Below are 18,083 nucleotides of genomic sequence, written 5' to 3'. Positions count from 1 at the left end.
GTCTGCGTTACAACCTTTTATAGCCGAGGAGACAAAATATTGACTTTGCTTGGGAATAAACTGTAGCTTACCACTGCTAACGAAGAACTATAAACTGTAGCTAACCGCTAACAAATAACTATAAACTGTAGCTAACTGCTAACAAATAACTATAAACTATAGCTAACTGCTAACAAATAACTATAAACTGTAGCTTACCACTGCTAACGAAGAACTATAAACTGTAGCTAACTGCTAACAAATAACTATAAACTGTAGCTAACTGCTAACAAATAACTATAAACTGTAGCTAGCTGCTAACAAATAACTATAAACTGTAGCTAACTGCTAACAAATAACTATAAACTGTAGCTAGCTGCTAACAAATAACTATAAACTGTAGCTAACTGCTAACAAATAACTATAAACTATAGCTAACTGCTAACAAATAACTATAAACTGTAGCTTACCACTGCTAACGAAGAACTATAAACTGTAGCTAACCGCTAACAAATAACTATAAACTGTAGCTAACCGCTAACAAATAACTATAAACTGTAGCTAACTGCTAACGAAGAACTATAAACTGTAGCTAACTGCTAACAAATAACTATAAACTGTAGCTAACTGCTAACAAATAACTATAAACTGTAGCTAACTGCTAACAAATAACTATAAACTGTAGCTAACTGCTAACAAATAACTATAAACTGTAGCTAACTGCTAACAAATAACTATAAACTGTAGCTAACTGCTAACAAATAACTATAAACTGTAGCTAGCTGCTAACAAATAACTATAAACTGTAGCTAACTGCTAACAAATAACTATAAACTGTAGCTAACTGCTAACAAATAACTATAAACTGTAGCTAGCTGCTAACAAATAACTATAAACTGTAGCTAGCTGCTAACAAATAACTATAAACTGTAGCTAACTGCTAACAAATAACTATAAACTATAGCTAACTGCTAACAAATAACTATAAACTGTAGCTTACCACTGCTAACGAAGAACTATAAACTGTAGCTAACCGCTAACAAATAACTATAAACTGTAGCTAACCGCTAACAAATAACTATAAACTGTAGCTAACTGCTAACGAAGAACTATAAACTGTAGCTAACTGCTAACAAATAACTATAAACTGTAGCTAACTGCTAACAAATAACTATAAACTGTAGCTAACTGCTAACAAATAACTATAAACTGTAGCTAACTGCTAACAAATAACTATAAACTGTAGCTAACTGCTAACAAATAACTATAAACTGTAGCTAACTGCTATCAAGGAACTATAAACTGTAGCTAACTGCTAACAAATAACTATAAACTGTAGCTAACTGCTAACAAATAACTATAAACTGTAGCTAACTGCTAACAAATAACTATAAACTGTAGCTAACTGCTAACAAATAACTATAAACTGTAGCTAACTGCTAACAAATAAATATAAACTGTAGCTAACTGCTAACAAAGGAGCTAAAGGATAATATAGTAATGGACAATGTAATGCTTTCAGAAAGAAATGGCAAATGCATATGGGCAATAGAATGCTCTTTTAATATAATGGCAGATTAGACTGTGTGCGTGTTCGTGACGAGTGGGGATAGATCTACTTCGTCACACAACTATATATTTTCAAATGAAGAAAGCATTTTTCTTTTATTCCCTCTTTCCTTGATCACAGCATAAGGTTTGACTTACCTTTACAGAATGATTGTGGAAATCTGTCACAATGATTTCATTCTTGTTGTTCACTGCAACAAAGTGTGGACCTGGGGGAGAGAGAGAGAGAGAGAGAGAAAGAGAGAGACAGAGAGAGAGAGACAGAAAGAAAGTGATGCATGTTAGCATGACTAATGTCCTCTACAATACTGGTTTGATTACTTACATTTACTTTTAGGTTTAATTTATTTGCACCAAAGAAAATAAGTGAAAAACAAACAATACATATAAATAAATATAAAATAAACAGTCTGCAGGTGGTTGGAAGCCCAAGGGCTTATATGAAAACCACACCACAAAAAAACTATATACAATACATAAGTACAAAAAATAAAAAAGGTTTGTTAAAACAGATAACAAAACCCACTAATCATAAATGTACAAATGAACCGATCAGGTTGATTACATACATTTGATCCAGAGATCGATAGAGATCTCTAGATGGTTATAACTGGTTTTAGCATGGACATTGCCATTGAGGGCTTCTACCATTTTAAAGTCGTCAACTGGGTGGGGATTCCTATTGGTTGGGAGCAATCAGCCAATGATCAGAAACCATTGTCTTCTTCTTTAAATTGGGTTGCCTATAGTTTGTAAATGGCTTGGGTTGCCTATGGTTTGTAAATGGCTTAAAGCTATATCACTGCCATCTAGAGGCCACAATAGATGAATGACACAAGATTTGGTTCAGGACTCAAACACTTCACCAATATTAGCTTAACACTTTTTTTAAAACACAAAAGAAGAAGACAATTGACTACTTTGAAATGGAGATGCCATAATGGCACAAATACAAAGATAAGATCTCTATCTATCTCTATGGTTTAATCATACTCATTTTCAGTACTACCGATTATTTTAATTTAACTCATTGTTCAGGTGTTTTGAAATGTCTATGGATGTAATATTTATTCACAAATGGGTTCGTTTCTAATCAATTTCACTAAATTCCTGCTCATTCATCTTATACATTACATTAAACACAGTTAGAACAACAATGATTGTAACGATCATGATATTATGATGACATATGTATCAATCTTTTGTTATGTTTGACATATATCAGGCACAGAGTGATCTGGGAAGATTTCAGATACAATTTCAAGGGCCTACAACGTCAGGGCAGGAGATGCAGGTTAGACAGAATAGTGCAGTCTGGGTAAGGGGCGGGGCCACACTCAATACTTACTGAACACTGGGCCAGATCTATTTAAGTTTGCACCACTTTTTTCTAAAACAGAAACAAAGGGAGAAAAAAACAACAAAAAAAAAAAGACAGAAACAAACAAACAAAGGTAGAGTCAGAGATGAAAAGACAAAACAACCTAAATAACAGAGAGGTTTTTCTCCTTCTGCAGGAAGACATGGTTTCCAATGGCAACCAGGGCCATGGCAGCCATCTTGTATCCCGCAGGTGTCAGATAGGTCAATCTGAACGTGGGTCGTGTTCAGGAGGAACGTTTCATAACGATCAGATACAAAATGGGTTGTGTAGAACAGTCTCAGAGTAGGATTGCTTGATCTAGGATCAGTTTTTAGATCCCAATTAATAAGAGTACGTGGACGGGGAGGACCTGGGCCCATATCCACAAAGCGTCTCAAAGTAAGAGTGCTGATTCAGGATCTGTCCGTCTTATTCATTATGATCTAAAAGGCGAAACCGATCTTAGATCAGCACTGCTACTCTGAAAGGCTTTGTGGATACTGGCCCTGATCCTATATCAGCACTGCTACTCTGAAAGGCTTTGATACATACAGTATATCCCCAGATAATATAAAGAATAGGAAATAGTGTCAGCTGTACTCATCACATCGCTGTCTGAACGTTTCACATCACTGAACATTCTAGGCTCCAACCCCTTACCTGCAAACTGTCTCTCGGACGTCCCCCTGGCGCCAAACTTGGTGACCAGCTTCCCGTTGGACTGGAAGATGAAGACGCAGCACGCCTTGTTGTCCACGGCAATGATGTGTCCGTTCCTGTCCACCGCCACGCCCTTGGGACCCAACAGGCGCCCCGCCCCGATCTTATTCTGAGTAAAGTAACAGAAAATTACAGCCAATGTTTTGTGGTTAGAGTCGATAGGACGGCTGTCGTTCATTAAAGCTGTGTCTTACCCTTAAGGCTGGAATCCTTAGTAAAAAAAATAAAAAAATAACAACGCGTCGGCCAGCCTCTGTTTTGGTAAGTAGCTGAGGGATGGGCCTGGAATAATGTAACCACTCTCAAATTCATAGACAGAGCAATAGATTCAAGGACTGACCATCCATGATATCAACGTTATAGTATTAACCATGTTTTCAGGCTATACAGGGTTTGTTTACATTAGTTTTTTTTACAAAGATTGGAGTAAAACAAGTTTCTATTTGGGGTTCTGATGGGGAACGACAGTTGAACTAAGCTCATGAGGCATTTATAAGTGATATTCTTCAAGAATCAATGGGTACATATCGTTCATTCATAAGTCAGAAAATGTATGTAGCAACTAATGATTCTAGCTTTAAAACTGGAGAGGGAGTCTCACGACCTCTGATGACCTCATGACCTCTGACCTCTTACCTTGAACTTCCCATCGGAGGAGAAGATGCTGACCCATCGGTTGTCGTAGTCGGCCACGATGATGTCACCGTTCATATCCACGGTAACGCCTGTGGGTCGCTGCAGTTGCCCCGGCGACCGACCTCTGACCCCAAACCTCATCTTGAATTGCCCTTCATTGGAGAACACCTGTCGAGGTGGCGGGACAACAGACAGCAGTGAGACTTAAATATCTTAAATAAACAAATAAGTGTTTACAGTAAAGCTTCATTATGGGTCTACCAGTACTGCGTGCTCTTAGTATGCCCTCTGTAGTTGTATACCACATTAGTTTCCCCTCTCCTGTGTTCTATAGATGGTCTCCTACCTGTATACACTGGTTGTTACTGTCTGGTCCTACCTGTATACACTGGTTGTTACTATCTGGTCTCTCCTACCTGTATACACTGGTTGTTACTATCTGGTCATCCTACCTGTATACACTGGTTGTTACTGTCTGGTCCTACCTGTATACACTGGTTGTTACTATCTGGTCATCCTACCTGTATACACTGGTTGTTACTGTCTGGTCCTACCTGTATACACTGGTTGTTACTATCTGGTCCTACCTGTATACACTGGTTGTTACTGTCTGGTCCTACCTGTATACACTGGTTGTTACTATCTGGTCATCCTACCTGTATACACTGGTTGTTACTGTCTGGTCCTACCTGTATACACTGGTTGTTACTATCTGGTCATCCTACCTGTATACACTGGTTGTTACTGTCTGGTCCTACCTGTATACACTGGTTGTTACTATCTGGTCATCCTACCTGTATACACTGGTTGTTACTATCTGGTCATCCTACCTGTATACACTGGTTGTTACTATCTGGTCATCCTACCTGTATACACTGGTTGTTACTATCTGGTCTCCTACCTGTATACACTGGTTGTTACTATCTGGTCATCCTACCTGTATACACTGGTTGTTACTATCTGGTCCTACCTGTATACACTGGTTGTTACTATCTGCTACCACCACTCTGCCGTTGCTGGAGGCCGAGATCCCTTGCAGGTTGGTGAACTCTCCCTTCTCCCTCCCCCGCGTACCTAGACCACAGGTAAACACACACACGCACACACACACACACACACACACACACACACACACACACACACACACACACACACAGTCACGTCTCTACCATCACTTTATATATGCTTCATTATTGTACCTGGAGAGAATAATGTAGACTCCTCCTTCCATCTGGGCTGTTTTTCTGTCTCTCACAGACAGCTCTCAAGTTACACAACAACAACAACAACAACAATCAGATGACCAGGTGGTGGCTGTGGCAGTGTTGTGATGTTGTTGTCTCACCGACTCTGTGGATGAGTTCATCCTCGATGGGGTTTTCCTTCTTTCTGGTGCTGTACATGCTGGAGGGTCTCCTCACAGCCTTCTGTCTGACATGACCCCCTGTCCCTCCAGGACTCTTCAGCCTCCTCTTCACGTCATCCGGAGACCGCAGCGCGTCCGAGGGCTTGACCGCCCGCAGCCGGAAGGGACTGCCCCGTACCGGCTGGCCGTAGAGGGACAGAGCGACGGAGAACTCCCCCTCAGACCGTAGCGTGTATCCCACCTCGTACGTCCCGTTCTTGTTGTCCGTCACCTCCGGTTCCGTGACAACGCGGCTTCCGTCGGCCACCGCCGTGATCTCGGCCCTCAGCGCCGCGTTCCCTGTTCGCACCAGCTCGCCGTCCTTGTCTTTGGTCGTCACGGTGATGCTGACGTGTTGTCCGGTTGCTGCGTGGCGTAGTCCCTCTCCTGTGGCGACGGAGGTGTGGCCTACGGCTGCCGTGGTGATGAGGACGCCCAGGTTCTGGATGGAGCGACGCAGGCCCTCTGTCTCCACCTGAAGGGGGGGGTAGGTTAATTAACCACACACTTCCTGTTTATGCTGACCTCATTTCCTGTCCCAGGCTTCCCCAGCTGGTTTGCGGACTATCATTTATTCTATGAACCCTGAAACCCGTTCCTAGCCTTAACATTAACCATACACGTTTTAGTTTAACAAAATGTTTTAGCAACATTCCGGTTGGATGAACCACGGCTCAAGACAGGAATAAGAAGAATACACCGTGGCCCATAGTGTGGGACTGTATCCGGTATCCTACCTGACAGTCCAGGTGTGTATCCGGTATCCTACCTGACAGTCCAGGTGTGTATCCTGTATCCTACCTGACAGTCCAGGTGTGTATCCTGTATCCTACCTGACAGTCCAGGTGTGTATCCTGTATCCTACCTGACAGTCCAGGTGTGTATCCTGTATCCTACCTGACAGTCCAGGTGTGTATCCGGTATCCTACCTGACAGTCCAGGTGTGTATCCTGTATCCTACCTGACAGTCCAGGTGTGTATCCTGTATGTCCTACCTGACAGTCCAGGTGTGTATCCTGTATGTCCTACCTGTCAGTCCAGGTGTGTATCCTGTATGTCCTACCTGACAGTCCAGGTGTGCGTTCTGGTGAGGGCGTTCAGGGAAGTCGTGACGAGCCATGGCAGAAACCCGCTCACTCATTTGTTTCTGCACCATCAGTACCTACAACACAACAACAGGAAAATAATGCTGCATTCATAACCAAGTGGGAATTACCAGTTTTGAAGTCGTAAATATAATTTGGGTGCATTCATGTTTTGAACTGGTTCTTACGGAAAAAACACATGATTTCACATATACTGTAAGGGGGGGAAATACCACCCAACATGGAGGTAATTGGAGGCTGGTGATTGGTTTGTTCTTTTTTGCCCATAGAAAGTACATCTAGAACTGCTTTCTGTTTGACATTTTATTTATTTAGCAGACACTCTTATCCAGAACGACTTACAGTAGTGAGTGCATACATCTTCATTCATACTGGTCCCCTGTGGGAATCGAACCCACAACTCTGGTATTGCCATGCTCTATCAACTGGGCCACACGGGACCAATACATCAAATGGAAGATGAACAGAATACATTTTGCATCAATAATTTGTATTTATAAACAATAACTGCTGAAGATGCCGCTGTGCTTGCTGTCCTTTTTGTTGACAAATGACATCAGAAAGGTGCAAGTGGGGAACTCAGAGCTCAGGGATGACAGACGAGTTTCCCACTAGTAATTACCAGTTGGAGGGGAGTTCAAGTGGATTTTTCCAAGTCGTATACTGATACTTATTAAATTAAGCGATGTTGTGAATGCAGCTTGGAGCTGCGTCTCGAATGGCATCCTACACACTAAGGAAATAGGGTTCCTCAAGGGTTCTTTGGGAAGGGTGATGGTTCTATGTGGAACCATAATGACTCAAAGAACCCTCTGAGCCCTTCAATGGTTCTTTGCAGCTCACAAAGGGGTTCTTTCCTCTTTTAGTGATAATTAAATGGAGGGAATGGCGAATCATTAGAATATTTTGGGGGTGTGGTTTGCTCACAACTCTTGTTGTGCAACCTTGAGTGAGAGTGGCATTCCAGTTGATCTAATGTGTTGTATATTGCCATTATATATTATATATGACTATGGCCAGTGACAGTGTCTTGTGAGTGACTCATGTAAGGCCTTGTGTCAATAGAGAACAGCTGACTAAATCAGTGGTTCTCCATTCTCTCCTCCGGGACCCCCCAGCTGTTCCAGAGGTAGCATACCTGATTCAACTTCCAAATTAAAGGGAAAATCCACTCATAAACTATCTTTTGGTATTATTTTTTTTTAAATTAGTCCATGATGCATTTTGCATCATGATGATGATGTGGCCGGTGACACTTTGCTTCTTGAAAGTCCAATATCTTGAAAACTGCTGACATTTTGGGACTGTATCAACAGTGGACTAATGAAAAACATATCAAAAGATTGATTTGAAGTATAGTAATAGCAGCTAAGAAATTGAAACAATATAATATTATATATAATATTATATTATATATATATATATATATATATATATATATATATATATATATATATATATATATATATATATATTGTATTATATATATATTATATATTATATAATATAATATGGCTGACCAGAATAACAAACCCTGTATGGTTCTTCAAAATGATTTACAAAGAACCTTTATGATTGAGAAAGGTTCTTTATAGAACCATTCTCCATAAAGGTTATATAAAGAACCATACAAAATGGTTCTATATAGTCCCCTAAAGGGTTGTAACCATAGCAGAACCCTTTTTTTCTGGTGTTTATATAGAACCTTAAAAAAAAAAAAAAAAAAAAGGTTATAGCACCATACAGGTTCCATTTAGAACCTTCTGAACATGGTTCTTTATAGAACCTTCAAAAAAGGTTCTATATAGCACCAAAAAGGGATCCGCTATGGTTACAAGACAAATAACTATTTTTTTGTAATATATAGAACCAGTTGTTTTTAGTGTGTAGGCTATTCCCTATATAGTGCACTACTTTATACAGGGAATAGGGAAGCTATTTGGGATGCATCCTGGGACTTTACCGTGTTCAGCCACAACAGTGTAAAGCAGTTATGTTTTAACATAATGGTATTAGGACTTTATATGTACAACCAGGTACCATTTAAGGTGTAAAGTTGTGCTTATACCTGTGTAGTAACACTGTAATTAGTTGAGCAATACATTTGTAATAACATGTTATGTGATAGTCATTGCTTTGTAAGCGCATAGTAATGGAGTTGATGGTTAACCAGTCTACTAACCTCTGTGGCGCTGCCGTGGCTCAGGGCCTGTTCAGTAAAACTACAGCTGCTCTGGATGTGATCCTTCCCCTGGAGGAGAGAGGAGAGCTGGGCCTGGAGCACCTGGAGACAGGGAGGAGAGGTTGGAGAGGTTGGAGACAGGGAGGAGAGGTTGGAGAGGTTGGAGACAGGGAGGAGAGGTTGGAGACAGGGAGGAGAGGTTGGAGAGGTAGAGACAGGGAGGAGAGGTTGGAGAGGTAGAGACAGGGAGGAGAGGTTGGAGAGGTAGAGACAGGGAGGAGAGGTTGGAGAGGTTGGAGAGGTTGGAGAGGTAGAGACAGGGAGGAGAGGTTGGAGAGGTTGGAGAGGTTGGAGAGGTAGAGACAGGGAGGAGAGGTTGGAGAGATAGAGACAGGGAGGAGAGGTTGGAGAGGTAGAGACAGGGAGGAGAGGTTGGAGAGGTTGGAGAGGTAGAGACAGGGAGGAGAGGTTGGAGAGGTAGAGACAGGGAGGAGAGGTTGGAGAGGTAGAGACAGGGAGGAGAGGTTGGAGAGTTGGAGAGGTAGAGACAGGGAGGAGAGGTTGGAGAGTTGGAGACAGGGAGGAGAGGTTGGAGAGTTAGAGACAGGGAGGAGAGGTTGGAGAGGTAGAAACAGGGAGGAGAGGTTGGAGAGGTAGAAACAGGGAGGAGAGGTTGGAGAGTTGGAGACAGGGAGGAGAGGTTGGAGAGTTAGAGACAGGGAGGAGAGGTTGGAGAGGTAGAGACAGGGAGGAGAGGTTGGAGAGGTAGAGACAGGGAGGAGAGGTTGGAGAGGTAGAGACAGGGAGGAGAGGTTGGAGAGGTAGAGACAGGGAGGAGAGGTTGGAGAGGTTGGAGAGTTGGAGACAGGGAGGAGAGGTTGGAGAGGTAGAGACAGGGAGGAGAGGTTGGAGAGGTAGAGACAGGGAGGAGAGGTTGGAGAGGTTGGAGAGTTGGAGACAGGGAGGAGAGGTTGGAGAGTTGGAGACAGGGAGGAGAGGTTGGAGAGGTAACATATGGAATTGTTTTAAGATGTTCATACCAAGTATCGTTAAACTTTTTGATTTAGAATTGTAGGACCCATTTTATTTAATTTTTATGAAACATTGAATTTGGCCTTACTGCTATAAACCAATAGAAATGCATTGAATAACAGATTAATAAATGTAAACACAGATAGTCAACTCCAAACCAATTATCTAAAGGAAGTTTGTTTTGAAGTGTCTGAGAGATATAAGGAAGAGCAGGATTTTTGTATATATTTTTTTACAAATATTTAACCCCTTTTTTAGGCACTAAACTAATTCCATATATACTTCCATTCATTTTTTATACTGGTACTGAGTCCTGTGAGGCTTGTGGGCGTCCTAGAGCAAAACAACCAATAAGTTCGTGTTCGTGAGAACCTCATCTTACCATAGAGTGGTCACATTGTAGTCCAAACCATTCGGACGCTACAGACGTTTTTTTCCGGGAGAAGACTGATTTTTGGGATGTCTCATGGTCTGACAAACACCACTGTAGCTCGGCCACCTTCCACCACAGATGCCATTGGTGGATGCGGTAGATTGAGACCGAGCCCACGCAAAAAAAAGCAGATCTCTGGCTTAAACTGAAGGATTTTGATGGGGAAATGGACTCAAGAGGACTAAATGACTCAAATGTAAATGAAAATGTCTGGCTCAGAGTGGGTGTGTCTGACCCAGAGAGGGTGTGTCTGGCTCAGAGTGGGTGTGTCTAGCTTTGAGGCATGTGTCTAGCCTAAAGGGGGTGTGTCTGACCCATAGTGGGTGTGTCTGTAGCCTAGAGGGGGTGTGTCTAACCTTCTGCTTGGCGCAGTATATGTTCTCCAGGTCATTGATGAGGGCTGTCTTCCTGAGCTGTAGCGCCCTCTCCAGCTCCTCAAAGGTACTGCTTATCTCTGTCACCGCCTCGTTCTTCCTGTCTGTCAGCTGCTTGGAGATCTCTCCTACCAGCTCTATAGCTGCTGTTAGCTGGGGCAGTCTAAAGGGAGGAGGAGAGAAGAGAAGAGAGGATGAGAGAGGAGTGAGGAGGAGAGAAGAGAGAAGAGAAAGGAGGGAGAGTGGAGGGGAGAGGAGAAATGAGGGAGAGGGGAGGGAGAGGGGGGGGGAGGGAGGGAAGAGGAGGGAGAGAGGAGGAGGGGAGAGGAGAGGAGAGGAGAGGAGAGGAGAGGAGAGGAGAGGAGAGGAGAGGAGAGGAGAGGAGAGGAGAGGAGAGGAGAGGAGAGGAGAGGAGAGGAGAGGAGAGGAGGAGAGGAGAGGGGAGGAGAGAAAGGAGGGAGAGAGGAGCGAGATTGCAGTGCATTGCAGGAGAGAATCCAATGTCCCTTCCTGTGACCTCCTCCAGCTTTGTTAGGGAGGAAATGATGACGAGGAAGCAAGGGTTTAAAGTTATTAAAGTTTTCAGACATCTGAGTATATAGGTACATCTGAGCGTATACCGGTTGCGTATGGCATCTAGCTCGGTCTTCATGGTTAGGGTCTTGGTTAGAGTCAGGACTCGGGTCTGGGTTAGCGTCAGGGTCAGTGTTAAGGTTAGGGTCAGTGTTAAGGTTAGGGTCAGTGTTAAGGTTAGGGTCAAGGTCAGGGTTAGGGTCAGAGTTAAGGTTAGGGTCAGTGTTAAGTTTAGGGTCAGTGTTAAGGTTAGGGTCAGAGTTAAGGTTAGGGTCAGAGTTAAGGTTAGGGTCAGTGTTACGGTTAGGGTCAGAGTTAAGGTCAGGGTCAGAGTTAAGGTTAGGGTCAGAATTAAGGTTAGGGTCAGGGTTAGGGTCAGAGTTAAGGTCAGACTTAAGGTTAGGGTCAAGGTCAGGGTTAGGGTCAGAGTTAAGGTTAGGGTCAGAGTTAAGGTTAGGGTAAGACGCTCGGCAGACTTTACGAATCAGAATACAAAACGGAACGCAACGCAGTACGTGAATGTTTTTAGTCACAAAATGGGCAGCTCATTGTAGCACTTAGGCCTGCCTACGTTCGGTGCATGGTGTTGGCCTGCAATGGTCATGTGACTATGTGGCATGACATCTAACCATACACTAGCTGGAGTTTGAAAAAACGAAATTGGCACTTGGATTGGAGCCGTTGCTATGGTCAGACGACATGAAGATTGAGCTCTTTGGCCACCAGTAGAGTGTTTGGAGTATGCAGAAAATAACCTTATACCTGCTGTAAAATATGGTGGTGGATCTTTAATGTTATGGGGCTATTTTGCTTCCACTGGTCCTGGGGCCCTTGTTAATTATTGAGTCCCACGGTAAAATAATGATTCTGAGATAATTGGTTTTAAAGTTCTGTACCATAATTGGTTTGAATGGTGTCAGAAATTTATATATTGTGTTCTTTTCACCTTTACAACATGAATTGGGGTATTTGGAGTACTATATATTTACTATATAGGTAGTTATTTAGAGTACTATATATTTACTATATAGGTAGTTATTTAGAGTACTATATATTTACTATATAGGTAGTTATTTGGAGTACTATATATTTACTATATAGGTAGTTATTTAGAGTACTATATATTTACTATATAGGTAGTTATTTAGAGTACTATATATTTACTATATAGGTAGTTATTTAGAGTACTATATATTTACTATATAGGTAGGTATTTAGAGTACTATATATTGACTATATAGGTAGTTATTTAGAGTACTATATATTTACTATATAGGTAGTTATTTAGAGTACTATATATTGACTATATAGGTAGTTATTCAGAGTACTATATATTGACTATATAGGTAGTTATTTAGAGTACTATATATTTACTATATAGGTAGTTATTTAGAGTACTATATATTTACTATATAGGTAGGTATTTAGAGTACTATATATTTACTATATAGGTAGTTATTTAGAGTACTATATATTTACTATATAGGTAGTTATTTAGAGTACTATATATTTACTATATAGGTAGTTATTTAGAGTACTATATATTTACTATATAGGTAGTTATTTAGAGTACTATATATTTACTATATAGGTAGTTATTTAGAGTACTATATATTTACTATATAGGTAGTTATTTAGAGTACTATATATGTACTATATAGGTAGTTATTTAGAGTACTATATATTGACTATATAGGTAGAGAACATTGAACAGAACAAGGATGTGTCAATAACTACATTTTGACAAAAACACAGATAGAACCTTACAGTCCCAAGCTCTCGAAACAATACAGCTCATGGATGCAGCTGTTTATGTCAAATTGTTGTGTGTTCCACTTTTAGCCCTGGTTGTCCTAAAAAGAAAATGGTAAAACACTTCAATGTGAGCCTAAATACGAGGGCAGGGCAAGCAGATTAATAACAGTGTTGAATGTCAGCTTTGCTGTGGGAAGACTGGTTCCAATGGAGTTAAGGTCAACGGCATCGTGAATTCGAACCAGTAGTACCAATGACATAAACCTGGTTTGCCTCTGCCAGGAGGCTGAAACTTGGCCACAAGTGAATCTTCCAGCAAGACAATAACCCCAAGCACAAATCAAAATCCACAAAATAATGGTTAACTGACCACAAAATCAACATTTTGCAGTCTCCGGACTTGAACCCCATTGAAAACCTGTGGTTTGAATTGAAGAGGGCAGTCCGTAACCGCAGACGAAGGATATCAAGGATCTGGAAAGATTCTGTATGGAGGAATGGTCTAAGATCCCTCCCAATGTGTTTTTCCAATCTCATTAAACATGTTTAAAGTCTCAGTATTGTAATCCTGGATTTCCCTTATAAATCAGGATTAGCGTTAGGGTCAAGATAAGGCGCAGGGTTAGAGTGAGCGTACCTATTGCATATGGCATCTAGAGGGTTAGAGTGAGCGTACCTATTGCATACGGCATCTAGAGGGTTAGAGTGAGCGTACCTATTGCATATGGCATCTAGAGGGTTAGAGTGAGCGTACCTATTGCATATGGCATCTAGAGGGTTAGAGTGAGCGTACCTATTGCATATGGCATCTAGAGGGTTAGAGTGAGCGTACCTATTGCATATGGCATCTAGAGGGTTAGAGTGAGCGTACCTATTGCATATGGCATCTAGCTGTGTCTTTAGCTGTGTTTTGTGTTGCTCCAGGACATCCCTCAGAGGGACGGTCACATGCTCCCTGTGCTCTCCCTCGGTACACTCCAGACACATGGCGGTCTCACACGACTCGCAGTAGAACTCCATAACCTGCAGGGGGAGACAAACACCACGTTGCACCATTGGGTCCCAAGAGCTTTAGAGGTCCTGAACAGTCATTCTGATTCCCATGTAAAAAAGCCTTTTTGAACTACCAAAACATCACCCAAAATAGTTTTGTTCCACTGAGAAATGCTCAGAATTTGAGAAAATTACTTTTTCTCTCATGTCAAACTACCAGGAGCATAAAGCAACGTTTTATTCAAGCAAGCTAGCTAGTTCAAACCTTTGACAACAACCCTTCCCCTGTTTATGATCCGTACTGGCTGAAGACCTGGGCTAGCCAGTAACTAGGTAACCCCAGACACAGATGAAAGAGGAGACCTATAAGTATCTTTGCCTAAAGGCGCCTGCATACTAGGTTCGATTAGCAGGCGAAGCGAACGTCTGTGCCTCGCGTACCCCCTTTAAAAAAACGGAGAAAAAAAGGCAATATTACAATTTTTCCCCTCTTGAGACGCTGTAGCAACAACATAGCCAGTATACACTTCCTGAAAATAGTCCAAATTCATCTAAGATAAATCAAGAAATATGTAATGTTTTGTTTTGTTTTTGCGTCTTTTACATTCGGTTTTGTACACCGGCTTCAAACAGCTGAAAATACAATATTTTTGGTTATGGAAAATATATTTCACAGCAGTTTAGATGGTACAATGATTCTCTACACTATACATTAACTTGTTTTGTAACATAAACTGAAATTAGGCGAACTATAAGAATTTTAGTAACCAGGAAATGGCGGAGAGATTTCTGCATATTGCACCTTTAAATGAGGCAAGAGACTAAGACGTTACCATTGGTGTGTTAAAATAAGAGGCCCTTTGTGATGTCACAAAATGCCCTTGATAATCCCGCCTCCTTAATCCAAGTGTTTGACCTGGGGGAGGGGACCAGTAACTTTATGATCAAACTTGATCAGTGTAGAAGCAACAGCCATTTTATCATACTTTGGTTCACACTACTGTGATCTGGTTTCATCGAAATATCATCAGATTTCCCAGTATAACGTCTTAAAGGTCCCACACAGTCAAAATCATGGAAAAACATGATTCTGACTGTGTGGGACCTTTGAGACATTATACTGGGGTCAGACATGCTCATCATAATGAGCCTTAAAATGCATTATACCTGCATCATAATGCATTATAACTGCATCATAATGCATTATAACTGCATCATAATGCATTATACCTGCATCATAATGCATTATACCTGCATCATAATGCATTATACCTGCATCATAATGCATTATAACTGCATCATAATGCATTATAACTGCATCATAATGCATTATACCTGCATCATAATGCATTATACCTGCATCATAATGCATTATACCTGCATCATAATGCATTATAACTGCATCATAATGCATTATACCTGCATCATAATGCATTATACCTGCATCATAATGCATTATACCTGCATCATAATGCATTATAACTGCATCATAATGCATTATAACTGCATCATAATGCATTATACCTGCATCATAATGCATTACACCTGAATGTCTTCAGTAAAGTGTTACTACATGATTCAACAAGTAAACAAAATCAGTGTTTTGAGTCAGTTATCTTGCCCTGTGACCCAAATATGCATCCACCATGGCTCACCAGTGGGGCAGTAGGGTCAGGGGTAGATGGGGTGGTAGGGGGGTAATATAACGTACCTTGTCCTCATGGTTTGGGCAGCAGAGAGGTAGAAGAGGGATAGGAAATGAGTAGATGGGGCAGTAGAGGGCTGTATGGGGGTATTAGGGGTTGTAGAACCCTACCCTTCCCTTGTGGTTGGAGCAACAGAGAGGCGGTAAAGGGGTGGTTGAGGGGTAGATGGGGCGGTAGAGGGGGTAATAGAAGCGCACCTTGCCATGATGGTTGGGGAAGCAGAGGGGCAATAAGGGGATGTAGAGGGTGTTTTAGAGGGGTAGATGGGGTAGTAGAGGGGTATTAGTGGTAGTAAGGGCAGTAGAGGGGTATTAGTGGTAGTAAGGGGTAGTAGAGGGGTATTAGTGATAGTAAGGGGTAGTAGAGGGGTATTAGTGGTAGTAAGGGGTAGTAGAGGGGTATTAGTGGTAGTAGGGGGTAGTAGAGGGGTATTAGTGGTAGTAAGGGGTAGTAGAGGGGTATTAGTGGTAGTAAGGGCAGTAGAGGGGTATTAGTGGTAGTAAGGGGTAGTAGAGGGGTATTAGTGATAGTAAGGGGTAGTAGAGGGGTATTAGTGGTAGTAAGGGGTAGTAGAGGGATATTAGTGGTAGTAAGGCATAGTAGAGGGGTATTAGTGGTAGTAGGGGGTAGTAGAGGGGTATTAGTGGTAGTAGAGGGGTATTAGTGGTAGTAAGGGGCAGTAGAGGGGTATTAGTGATTGTAGGGGTAGTAGAGGGGTATTAGTGGTAGTAGGGGGTAGTAGAGGGGTATTAGTGAGTGTAGGGGTTAGTAGAGGGGTATTAGTGGTAGTAAGGGGTAGTAGAGGGGTATTAGTGGTAGTAGGGGGTAGTAGAGGGGTATTAGTGAGTGTAGGGGTTAGTAGAGGGGTATTAGTGAGTGTAGGGGTAGTAGAGGGGTATTAGTGGTAGTAAGGGGTAGTAGAGGGGTATTAGTGGTAGTAGGGGGTAGTAGAGGGGTATTAGTGATTGTAGGGGTAGTAGAGGGGTATTAGTCGTAGTAGGGGGTAGTAGAGGGGTATTAGTGAGTGTAGGGGTAGTAGAGGGGTATTAGTGGAAGGGGTAGTAGAGGGGTATTAGTGAAAGTAGGGGGCAGTAGAGGGGTATTAGTGGTAGTAAGGGGTAGTAGAGGGGTATTAGTGGTAGTAGGGGGTAGTAGAGGGGTATTAGTGAGTGTAGGGGTTAGTAGAGGGGTATTAGTGAGTGTAGGGGTAGTAGAGGGGTGTTAGTGGTAGTAAGGGGTAGTAGAGGGGTATTAGTGGTAGTAGGGGGTAGTAGAGGGGTATTAGTGATTGTAGGGGTAGTAGAGGGGTATTAGTGGTAGTAGGGGGTAGTAGAGGGGTATTAGTGAGTGTAGGGGTAGTAGAGGGGTATTAGTGGAAGGGGTAGTAGAGGGGTATTAGCGGTAGTAGGGGGTAGTAGAGGGGTATTAGTGGTAGTAGGGGGTAGTAGAGGGGTATTAGTGAGTGTAGGGGTAGGAGAGGGGTATTAGTGGTAGTAAGGGGTAGTAGAGGGGTATTAGTGGAAGGGGTAGTAGAGGGGTATTAGTGGTAGTAGGGGGTAGTAGAGGGGTATTAGTGAGTGTAGGGGGCAGTAGAGGGGTATTATTGGTAGTAGGGGGTAGTAGAGGGGTATTAGTGGTATTAAGGGGTAGTAGAGGGGTATTAGTGGTAGTAAGGGGTAGTAGAGGGGTATTAGTGGTAGTAGGGGTAGTAGAGGGGTATTAGTGGTAGTAGGGTGTAGTAGAGGGGTATTATTGATAGTAAGGGGTAGTAGAGGGGTATTAGTGGTAGTAAGGGGTAGTAAAGGGGTATTAGTGGTAGTAGGGGTAGTAGAGTGGTATTAGTGGTAGTATGGGGTAGTAGAGGGGTATTAGTGGTAGTAGGGGGTAGTAGAGGGGTATTAGTGGTAGTAGAGGGGTATTAGTGATAGTAGGGGGTAGTAAAGGGGTATTAGTGGTAGTAGGGGGTAGTAGAGTGGTATTAGTGGTAGTAGGGGGTAGTAGAGGGGTATTAGTGGTATTAAGGGGTAGTAGAGGGGTATTAGTGGTAGTAGGGGGTAGTAGAGGGGTATTAGTGGTAGTAAGGGGTAGTAGAGGGGTATTAGTGGTAGTAGGGGTAGTAGAGGGGTATTATTGGTAGTAGGGGGTAGTAGAGGGGTATTAGTGGTAGTAAGGGGTAGTAGAGGGGTATTAGTGGAAGTAAGGGGTAGTAGAGGGGTAGTAGTGGTAGTAGGGGGTAGTAGAGGGGTATTAGTGGTAG

The 18,083-nt window shown here is 42.2% G+C and overlaps 1 protein-coding gene across 1 annotated transcript in view; it reads right to left on the bottom strand.

The window, feature by feature from the left end:
* Nucleotides 1-18,083, bottom strand: part of LOC311126366 (tripartite motif-containing protein 3-like) — a gene marked incomplete at both ends in the record, with an annotated part of 45,054 nt that overhangs the window by 12,244 nt on the left and 14,727 nt on the right. Inside the window, 10 exons of the mRNA XM_084200374.1 lie at nucleotides 1,687-1,757; nucleotides 2,897-2,938; nucleotides 3,572-3,740; nucleotides 4,268-4,435; nucleotides 5,238-5,341; nucleotides 5,613-6,147; nucleotides 6,736-6,834; nucleotides 8,961-9,062; nucleotides 10,782-10,962; nucleotides 13,999-14,150. Of these exons, the coding sequence (XP_084056500.1) occupies nucleotides 1,687-1,757; nucleotides 2,897-2,938; nucleotides 3,572-3,740; nucleotides 4,268-4,435; nucleotides 5,238-5,341; nucleotides 5,613-6,147; nucleotides 6,736-6,834; nucleotides 8,961-9,062; nucleotides 10,782-10,962; nucleotides 13,999-14,150 (1,623 nt within the window). The remainder of the gene's footprint in view (nucleotides 1-1,686; nucleotides 1,758-2,896; nucleotides 2,939-3,571; nucleotides 3,741-4,267; nucleotides 4,436-5,237; nucleotides 5,342-5,612; nucleotides 6,148-6,735; nucleotides 6,835-8,960; nucleotides 9,063-10,781; nucleotides 10,963-13,998; nucleotides 14,151-18,083) is intronic.

Source organism: Coregonus lavaretus (genome assembly GCF_964263955.1).
Source record: "Coregonus lavaretus genome assembly, contig: HAP1_SCAFFOLD_1208, whole genome shotgun sequence".
NCBI classification, from domain to species: Eukaryota; Metazoa; Chordata; class Actinopteri; order Salmoniformes; family Salmonidae; genus Coregonus; species Coregonus lavaretus.
Note: the sequence above shows the minus strand (reverse complement) of the source record. Positions and strands in the feature narration are given on the sequence as shown.